This window comes from Fopius arisanus, unplaced genomic scaffold, assembly GCF_000806365.1.
Source record: "Fopius arisanus strain USDA-PBARC FA_bdor unplaced genomic scaffold, ASM80636v1 scaffold00024, whole genome shotgun sequence".
Taxonomy (NCBI): Eukaryota; Metazoa; Arthropoda; class Insecta; order Hymenoptera; family Braconidae; genus Fopius; species Fopius arisanus.
The window spans coordinates 174,720-184,641 of record NW_011887763.1 but is presented as its reverse complement, the minus strand read 5'-3'; the positions used below and the strand labels follow the sequence as shown (position 1 = coordinate 184,641).

Here is a 9,922-nt window from a genome sequence, read left to right as displayed (position 1 = left end):
GGTGTGAATTTTTCGATTTCTTCCAGAAAATCAGCACTGAAATCATCAAGATTTACTGTCTCGTTCTCTTCAGCTAGAACAGCATTGACAAGCCAAAAAGTCGTCAATAATCCGTACATGTGGTGTTTCTGGAGTTCATCTCTAAACCAATCGATTGACATTCCTTTAACATCCCCTTCCGGAACATTGCATTTCCCCAAATGATGAACCAACGCTGAATGATACGATCTGATAATCTCGTCGTAGTTCTCGTCGATAACAGCTGCCTTCGCACTGGAGTACATGAGATAATGAAAGTCAATAGCTGCGGAGACGTGTCGTGGAATCTGATAATCAATCAATTTGACATCAACTACGTGACCACCAGCATCATGCTTAAAAAGGATGTTGTTGTTCCAGGCATCCCCATGGCTCAGGACGTCGTATTTTCCTTGACCAGGTAGAACCAACGTCTTCATGATCTCTACCGATTTTCCAATCAGACTCCTGACGAATTCTATAGCCGATCTGAGCTCATCGCTGGTGTCCTCTAATGATTCCAGATGATTTATGGCAGTATTGATGCTCACATCCATCGACGATCCCATACAGGGTGCGTCATCCTGAGGAAAGACCGCTTCTATCGTGGAGGACATCAACTCCTCGAATTTCTTCGGGTCCTTCCGCTTCAGGGCGTACGATCGGGCATGCATTTTAGCCAGACACTACGATAAACCTTTGATTATGTACGGACACCTTGAGGGAATTAGAAAATTTAATACCTGGACAACTGCTTTGCAATGCTCTAAATCCAAAAGCTCCAGCCTCGGCATCACCATGTAGCCCTCGTCCTTCAGATCAGCTAATACGATCTCATTTTCATCAGCAAATACACATCTGGGCGCAATATCACCAAGTTGTGGTAATATCTGATTGTAGACGTAAGCCTCATTAATGAACAAATCAGCATTTCTCATTACTTGTGCTATTGCCCGATGACGCGGATAATGTTTCGTCATGAAGGATCCGCTGTAAACTAACAACGCAATAACCGAATGGATAATTATGGATAATTATCAACAAAAGCACAAAGCTTCAGCACAAAGCTTCAGTACAAACCTTCACCATTTCCCCTTCTTCCAGTAACTTTCGTCCTCAGAACAATGGACATGTAGTTATCACCGAGTTTACTACCTTCCGTTTCTTCCGCGTGGGTTATCACCAATTCTTTATCGCCCTCAGCGTCTCGAAGGATCTTCTGAAAATGCTGTTGCAGGTCTAGAAATTACATAGGACATAGCAAGTTTATTCTTGTCAGATCGATGGATCGTTTAGCTTGATCAAAATGATTTGTTACACTTTCGGTGATGATGATTAATGCATCATGATACTTAGCACTTATCGGTAAAGTTTGGAGTTAACCACTGAACAGGAATAGCAGCTTGCATTGGCAATGGCCCCAATACCCAGTGACACACCTACGATTGTGAACAAGTGTGTGGCAGACCTTGCACTCGGAAATGAATGTCTCGCAATAATAGTAGAGTGAATAAACTCAGTGTTAGACGCCAATGCGTCATATTGCCCACGCATCACCACACTGTACTTATTAAATTCATGATTGTAACGTCAAATCGTTAGTGGTAATGACCCAGTTCCAGATGACATCTCCAATGGTTCATCTTGATGATGCTTTTGTGAGGGCAAAAATGGGGGGTTACATTCTATTATCGATGTTTATTAATAACTGATAGCGGATTCACTGCGTTGGTGTCATATTCCACGGGTGGAATTTATTCATTCCACGTTGAAGTGTAAATTCATTGAGATAATCTCCCATTTTTTAAGGTACGAGGAGGTTTTTATTTTTCTTGAGTTGAGGGATTCTGTAATTCAGGGAAAATGAATCTTCGGTGACTGGAGGCGAATTGAATTATGAAACACTTCGAGACGTGAGAGCAATGATGCAGTGCAGGAATGCACTTGAGAAAAATATATTTTTGCCAAGAATATTATATTTTGGATATCTTCTTGATATTGTTATTTCATTTTGATATTCGAGAAGAAAATCTCCGTTTTGGAAGGTATTCCTCCGGATCAGGCGTTAATTAAAATCAAATGATTTAATTTCCAAAAATCTTGAATTTGGAAAATCCGGAAAATATCGGGGGGTGTTTCGTCAAGGTCACGGGTTCCCGGATCCCTAATTATTGAATAGTTGAACATAATGTAATTTTTATTATTTCCCTGGAGGAATACCTTTCAAAGACTATTTTCTTCTCTCTGAACTATCAATTCTCGCCTGAAATATATTTTCTTCTCGCTGCGTGCGAATGAAGTTTAATTTTCTGATTGTTAATTCTTAAATTCTTCACTCGTATACCTGACACACTTCGCCGCTCCATTTTCTGCAGTGTACTAGGCCTAGGCCAGCGACGAACTATTCTGATAAAACTATGCGATTGCGTTATTATGCTGGGCAATTTGACGGGGGCTTGAATGCAGTGGATGAAGAACACCCGCGGAAAAACCAGCGACAATTACGATTGGTCTAGTCGCTATTTTCCGTCTTCCTGGAGTGCAGCATTGGGTGAATAGGTTTGAAGCCAATGATTATTACTGGAATAGGGTGGGAGGGGCACGTGTAGGAAGCTATTTTCAAGGACAAGTGGAAGATTATGCACGTCTTTCAAAGGAAATACCATTTTGAAAAGTCATCCGCGAGTAGTCGCTTATTATCGCTAAAAAATTTTATTGAAAAAACATCAATGGAGATAATAATCACCACCGGATTATTTTTTACGATTGTCGCTGATTCGAGTGTGAAGTCATCACGAGGCAATGACCGCAGTCATGACTCGCAATGAATGCAAGGAAAACTTGACGATGAGTCAAGGAAAACATACAGCTCATTTGCATTTGTAGAAAACGTGATGAATTTTCTTATTTAATTGCTAAACGAAATTAATTCGAGGCGTGTGAGAGGAATAAATTTGAATAATGGGGGAATTGCGATAATTTGATATTCCGAAAATGACGGATATATCGATACAATCGTGAAATTGGTCATCGAAATTCATAACGTTTGACCATTTGAACCTGCTGCCCATAAATCGCGTGTTTAGAACGACAAAATTAACCGAGTGCCATTTCAATTTCCACGCGACATGCATATCATGAAACACGACCTTCAAACAGAGTGAATTTGTTTGAAACTAACATTTCGCTAATTCTGAATACACTCAATCATCATACACCCGACAGTTTCCACCGCTTAGCTAATGCATGCAATTGTAAACGTGAATGTTCCAGCGTTTCACATTACTGCACAGTTCCCCGACAAATGCACTATCTCACAATTTTTCCGTGAATTATCAACACAGCTGAAAGTCAACCTTGAAAATAGAGATATCTCTAGGAAAAATTGCGTAGCGTTATCAGCCTCTGATGACAACAAAGCCCGAGGAGAATACAATAAATAAAATGGGTAAAAAAAAATTCTGTTAAATATTATAACAGAAAAAAATCTATCGCATCACTCGGTTCATGATTTGGTGATGATATTCCCAGGTTTTATCCTCCAGGAGTCATTTTTTTTTCTCTCTCATTTTTTCCATCTCCAGGGGTCCAGTACTGTGCAGCTGAGTGGATGTCAAGTGTCTCAGTGAAGAAGTTGTCACGCATGAATTGCTCTCTTCACCGAGAATCGCGTCTCCGTAAACGAGACCCATTGCCGGGACGATGGGCATTATCTGGATGGAATGGAGATAAAATTTTCCACGGAGACCCACCAATTTTCATTTTTATTCCATCATAAATTCCATCCGATGAACTTTTACTGAATTGTCTCAGAAGTCATTCCTAACTCGGTGGACAGATCAACGCAGATAATTCACATCCTGCGAATAAACGTTGAAATATTTATTGTTTCATCCTTGTGTTATTCCACAGATTTATAATCATCACCTCAATGCATCAAGTCTCAGCTTTGTTCATAACTATCCAATTATACGTTACAACACGTCCTAGAAGTTAGATGAGACGAGGGGATAAGATCACGTATAATCTATAAATCAATTTTCAGCTGCAGCTACTCATCTCTCGAGTCTCCACACGCGGAGTTTAATGCAAATAGTGTAATGGATTATACAATATTTATTGTCAAATATAAAAATTTACTGTTTTTCTATTTTTTCTGCTAACGTTTTTTCAGCTGCCGTTTTTTTTTATTTCAATATTATGAGATAACAATTTTTTTATTATTATAATTATGTCTTCAGATGGATATTTTGGGGTGTGCTATTTCGATAGTTAATCAGTGATTCTGATTGTTTAAAGGCATTGCTGCAAGTAGAAATTTGCCAATCAGATAAGCCGATTCGCCAGATAACCGGAGAGCCAGAATAAAGAGACGTAAAGAGGCTTAAGCTGAGTAATTCATCCAGACAAAAAGCCTCTCCATTCAAGAGTTTATTTACGAAATTTATGTATCCTCAGGCACAATCCCCTTGGTTTATTCAAACGAGAATTATTAGACGGCACCATGAATGCACCAGGATTTCACGAATCGCAATCTCAGTATTTATTAAAATTATCAAATTTCTCCGGAATAATTCCGAAATAAATTCATCAATGATAATCAATGAAAAATCATTCGCTGAATTAATCGCTAATGAATTTGATTTGCTAATGAATTGACGGTGTGCATGTTATAATTAATCCGTTATTCTTTCGTTGATGAATTTTTAATCACTCTGACACCGCTTACGAGTCATTCCAATCTCGACGGTTCAGGCATCATTGTCCCACGTAATAGCAATTTTCAATCTGTAATTCTCGTAATACCCTTTTAATGATCCAGCACTCTCTTACCATGACGACAGGTATCCACCCGGCACATCACGTCTGGTTTCACCCGGGATAAATCCATCGACGTGAGTGTATATTAATCACCCAGACATCATCTCCCGCTATTTTCCCACATTCATTACGTTCGAGACTTAAATAGAAATCGATTTACCGAGGAGCTGGAAAATCAGGAATTGATGTCTTGTAAATTATGTTGATGGAATTATATTCAGTTACGAAATGAGTGATCATCATGCTTGGAATCAAAGGAGTCATCGATTTGCAGTCATTGATATCCCTCAGTTATCAGTCCACCCGATATTTTGAAGATCATGTCGTTGAATTAAATTATTCAAATTATTTTAATTACAACGAAAGAATTAGAAAAATCGTGGGATTGGTGGGATCTACATTATAATTTTCTAGGAATTCAGTAAATTAATATTTCCATTTTTATAAATATATAAAGTACTCTAGAGTCGTTCTGACTTTTCTCAGTCATTTTCTCGAGACAATATTTGTCCTGAGATTTTACTGTCGTCATATTCTATTATATTCCTATCCGCGTAAAAATAATTAACTTCAATTACACGAGATTAATAAAATGTCCTACGTCACTCATGACGTCAAATTAATTTATGCAGAAATACTTCTCCCTGATTACAAGGCAGGGACATATCTAATTTCTTCGTCAGTGGAATTGAAAAGGATTCCCTCCACCTGGAAATTGGGAGAAGCTCTAGGAATTTGACTCGATCTCGGATATGAAATCCTCCGAGTTGGTCGATTGAAAGAGAAACCTCTCGGTGTCGTGTCCTGGAAATCTTGGCCATCGGTATTTCCAGAAAATTCTCTATCCCTCATCCTTCCTTCCTCACCCCTGTCATCCCCCAAATCCAAATTCTCCCTTGCATTCTCGCTATTTATCAATCGATACTGACGAAATTTCTCCTCATTGCGGTAATTCCCTCTCAACTTTCGATCGAGTTTCTCGTTATGATGTGCCATGTTCCTTTGTTCATCGCTAAGTGGTTCACGTTGATTGTCCTTTGGCAATCTCTCCAGGGACCCACCCTCACCGCTCCTTGCTAACGTCAGATCCTTGGGGGAATCATTACGAAAGTTTATTGATCCGTAATTATCAATCGATTCGGACACCGGTGAATCAATCGATTCGGTATCATTAGTCTCGTTGCTCTCGGGATTATTCTCGGGGTAGAGAGATTCTGCTTCCTCACAATGAAATCCGTACCACCAGTCGCATACGAAATGCCTTTGATTAAAAATACTACCCTCGGGGCACAAAAATGAACTTTTCGACCCGCCGATGTTGCATATGTGGAAAACCTGCAATAATTACCGGTATTTTTACTCTTATTTTATTTTTTTTTCGTGAAAATTCTTAGGGAATTTTCAGGAGGGAGTACCTGGCAACCGGTCTCCATGTCGGCGTAGTAACCTCCTGGTGTTTTATCTCCACAGGAAAACGAAGTCTCTGGGATTTTGTTGAGGTTAGGGTAATCCGTACCTGGAGTTCCTGGGACTAGGGCACTCCAGCTATTATGTGGGGGACCATCATCAGCAGTTTCTTCGGTGTTGACGTACGTCAAACTTTGTAATTGATCGTGTAAGTCCACGGGTCCGTTGTACGAATCCTCCGGCAATTGGCGCTCCTCTCGGATGCTATCATCGCTGTATTCTTGCTGCACCTGCGATTAATACCAATTTTTAAAAACATTCAAGCTTATCTCGCACCGAAAAAATATTGCGGTACATTTTTGGATAATAGTATTTTTCACGCCTAGGACGGAAAAGGGAATCTGACGAATGCGACTTTATAGTCCGAATCCGAGACGAGGATTATAATGCGCATGCGTCAGAATCACTTTTTCCGTCCTAGGCGTGAAAAATACTATTATACAAAAATTACTGTTGAATTTTATGGTGAAGATCAATTGATGAAATTCTTTTTTATCAACCCAGAATCGAAGATGAGATGACTTTCAGAAAAATTTACCAAATGTAAAAAAATTTGATAATAACCGATTTTTTATTTCCGTTTTGAATGCCATAAATTTACGAATTCAGGAAAAGTATTGACAGTCAGGGGAAATATCATGAATCGATTGATTAACCGATGATGTTCGATGCAGGACTGAAACTAGTGTATCACGTACGGTAGAAAGTGAATCTCACGTATGTTCCACATTTCCCTTGTGAATTGCGCCATTACACATCCCGCTCTTCGTTCATAGTGAAATAATTCTTGTGCAGAATCTTGTGCAACATTTAAACCATTACTACCTCGTACCCGGAAAAACCGTCGCCTTCATTGATAAAATACAGTCTAATCAGTGCCACCTCCACCCACTGAATCGATTCAACCATTATTGGATAATTAGCGTGCATCGTCGTGCCCCAAGTTCCAATCAGCCTGGCATCGTACAATAATATCATTTGAGAAATCGTTAATCGAGTGGCAACGAAAATTTCAATTCGATCATTACCTCAATTATTAGAGATAACGAGAGATCAGGATCTCGTCTCGTCTGGAGTCACCGGCAAATCATTTAAACGTGAAAGTTCTCGAGATAATGTACAACTCTTCATGAATCAGCGCAATTGCGTATGTGACTGAGATGGAAAAATTTCTTGAAAATAATGTGAGTACTCACTGGCTCCGATGACACACCGACAACAATCAGACTTGCTAGGATGACGAGCATATCTCCAACTTTCCCGGACATCTGATGAATCGATTCGCGGGATCTTTCTGTGGCAATTTCACTTTTAATTTTCCTTTTTTTTTTAATTTCAGACGGAATCTTTCCTATTGCTCTTACGAGTTGATTCTGGAGGGATTCAATCCTGCCATTCGCTTTATATGGTGCATCCCCACGGGTGCGAGTTCCTCATGCATCCTGAAGAGGATTGGAAGCGATTGCTGACACCGATTGGGATGCAGTCGTGATTACGATAAATCAGAGGTAATTTTTTTATTCGAGACTAGATGGGGATTATTCGTTGGACATTTCGAAATTGGATCGTGTGGATGGCTTGGGTGAATTTAGTCATCATGATGGGCTGAGGAGATTATTTTATTTTGTGTGATTAATGACATCATTATTCAATCAATTGTACAAAAAGAATTTTCCTCGTTTATTCATATATTCCTTTGATAATTATCGCTACGGAATTGTTCGTTGACCTGTCCATCTATTTTTAGGACAGTCATGATATCATTTCCAGTCATCATCACTGGAAGGAAGGGAATTTCTTTAGCTGTAGAGGTGATTGCAGACAGTTCAATCATTGCTGGTCGATAAGTCAGGAATTAGAAATAAATGATCGCTGGAGATTGTGTATTTTTATTTTCAAATCAATTCCATTGATTCATTAAGGGGTTTCATCAAGACTTCAAAAATACTGTTCCGAGGGAAACGCCAATTTTCAAAGGATTCCTCCAAAACTTTTCCTCCAATCGATTTAAAATTTTTGGATAATACGCTAGACATGTGGAATTAATAAACAAATATTTGGTTTTTTTTTTTCAAACTTCCAAATCCATGGAGCCCCTTAACAAACAATTCTGTAGAGAATTTGTGCAGTGAATTCTCGTCTGACGTTTCGGAATTGAAGAAAAATATCGATATTTTTGGATCTACATTTTTCACGCACTATTCCAAGATATTTTCTGAAAACTGGCCTCGAGAAAACGTGCAGTCATTTTAGTCCACAGCTCTGAATCAGAATTAATGGAATCAGCGAATTATCTTGTTTATTTATAAAGTAAATTCGCGCCCACTCGCATCGACTTCGGCCGGATTTATTTCGAAATCATGAAAAAATAAATCGGGGGTAGCCACAGCCCTTGGGGACTCAATTGAAAATTTCAGTAAATGGAACAAAGCATACAGTGCTTTTTATTAATAAAAATCAATCTAGTCCGTCCTCCCCTTTTCAATCAACGAATTCGCAATAAAATTCAATCCCCGAGGACTGACGACTCAGGACCATGACGACATCAATTTCCACTATTTAATTTTCCCTTCGCAACAAAAATAAATATAAGAATAAAAATTCTAGGATAATTCCAGTGTAATCGAAGATATTGGCAGACTGAAACGAGTGATTTGAGACTTGCAGTCCTCTCCGGGTTGCACCAGGTCATTGCCTTGGAAAGTTTTTGATAAACATAGCTGAGAGTTACATAAGACCACATGACGCAGCCGAACGATTTGAATATATAAATTCAGAGAGAAGATAAGACTCATGGGTAACAACAGACTCAATTTCCTCGAACGATTGATGTATTTTTTAAAATAAAAAACAATGGGATTGAGTTGCGTCGTTCATACCTTGCAGGACTGGACTGCAAAAAAAAAAAAGTAATTTGTTTATTTTTGTACATAAGATCATTAAGATCATCAAGATCATTGAGTTATGCTGTCGATAAAACATGGCAAATGTGGATGTTGTAGACACAATAGTTTGGATGGCAATAAATAAAGTGCATCGATTGGAGAATGATTGATTGGTGGAAATTCAACGGGCGAATCCAGCTTGCTGCAGTACATCGAATATCTTTTGCCTTGGAATCCTGTCTGCCTCTCGATTGATCACCTAGAGACCACCGTGAAATGCCATTAATCATTTTTCCTAATGATCGTGAATTCAGAAATAGATCACTCGGAGAAGAATCGAGTGGAAATAATTACCTGCATCTCCTTTTTGGCTAGCCAGGACTCTTGGGCTAGGGCTGCAGCTATTTTCGGATTATCATAGAAATGATTCTTTAGATCTCGGGGTAATGCATCTTCCATCGCTGAATTAACGAGAACTGCTTCATGCGCGTAAGGACTGGGATTGTACTGCTGGTGCAGAAATTGTGGAGCACCTGTGCAAATTCCGAAAATCGTCAGGAGAATTACGAAGTTCATGGTGAGGCCTACAAATCAAATTAAAAAATTCATGACTATCGATATTTTCTCCCGCAATCGATTTACTCCTATCATTTAATTGAGGTACGGAAAAAATTACGAGTGGATAATCCATAAACGGAAAACGGCTCTAGGCGATTCAGGCAAGGTCTGGG

General features: G+C 39.1%; 3 protein-coding genes across 3 annotated transcripts; all 3 read right to left on the bottom strand.

Annotated features, from left to right (window-relative positions):
- LOC105264581 (uncharacterized) lies at positions 1-2,541 on the bottom strand (the record flags this gene model as incomplete). Its single annotated transcript, XM_011301541.1, is given in 4 exon segments — positions 1-704; positions 762-1,015; positions 1,099-1,257; positions 2,363-2,541. Coding segments are annotated over 4 exon segments (1,139 nt in total), but the record flags the coding sequence as incomplete, so codon positions are not given.
- Positions 2,542-5,224: 2,683 nt separating this feature from the next.
- On the bottom strand, positions 5,225-7,659 carry LOC105264579 (uncharacterized). Its single transcript, XM_011301538.1, has 3 exons — positions 7,503-7,659; positions 6,255-6,536; positions 5,225-6,174 (listed from the first exon to the last, which is right to left on the bottom strand). Exons 1-3 carry the CDS (start codon positions 7,572-7,574, stop codon positions 5,488-5,490), a joined length of 1,041 nt encoding a protein of 346 aa, XP_011299840.1. The 5' UTR covers positions 7,575-7,659; the 3' UTR covers positions 5,225-5,487.
- Positions 7,660-8,843: 1,184 nt separating this feature from the next.
- LOC105264580 (uncharacterized) lies at positions 8,844-9,916 on the bottom strand. Its single transcript, XM_011301540.1, has 3 exons — positions 9,868-9,916; positions 9,546-9,775; positions 8,844-9,450 (listed from the first exon to the last, which is right to left on the bottom strand). Exons 2-3 carry the CDS (start codon positions 9,765-9,767, stop codon positions 9,373-9,375), a joined length of 300 nt encoding a protein of 99 aa, XP_011299842.1. The 5' UTR covers positions 9,768-9,775; positions 9,868-9,916; the 3' UTR covers positions 8,844-9,372.
- Positions 9,917-9,922: the final 6 nt, after the last annotated feature.

What these genes read in the sequence shown, in the direction of transcription:
- LOC105264579 (XM_011301538.1), bottom strand. Translation starts at nt 7,574, where the DNA reads ATGTCCGGGAAAGTTGGAGATATGCTCGTCATCCTAGCAAGTCTGATT. An exon ending in TCGGTGTGTCATCGGAGCCA is followed by an intron (nt 6,537 to 7,502) that starts GTGAGTACTCAC and finishes TATTAATCGCAG; the next exon opens with GTGCAGCAAGAATACAGCGA. An exon ending in ACATGGAGACCGGTTGCCAG is followed by an intron (nt 6,175 to 6,254) that starts GTACTCCCTCCT and finishes TAATTATTGCAG; the next exon opens with GTTTTCCACATATGCAACAT.
- LOC105264580 (XM_011301540.1), bottom strand. Translation starts at nt 9,767, where the DNA reads ATGAACTTCGTAATTCTCCTGACGATTTTCGGAATTTGCACAGGTGCT. An exon ending in TAGCCAAAAAGGAGATGCAG is followed by an intron (nt 9,451 to 9,545) that starts GTAATTATTTCC and finishes GGTGGTCTCTAG; the next exon opens with GTGATCAATCGAGAGGCAGA.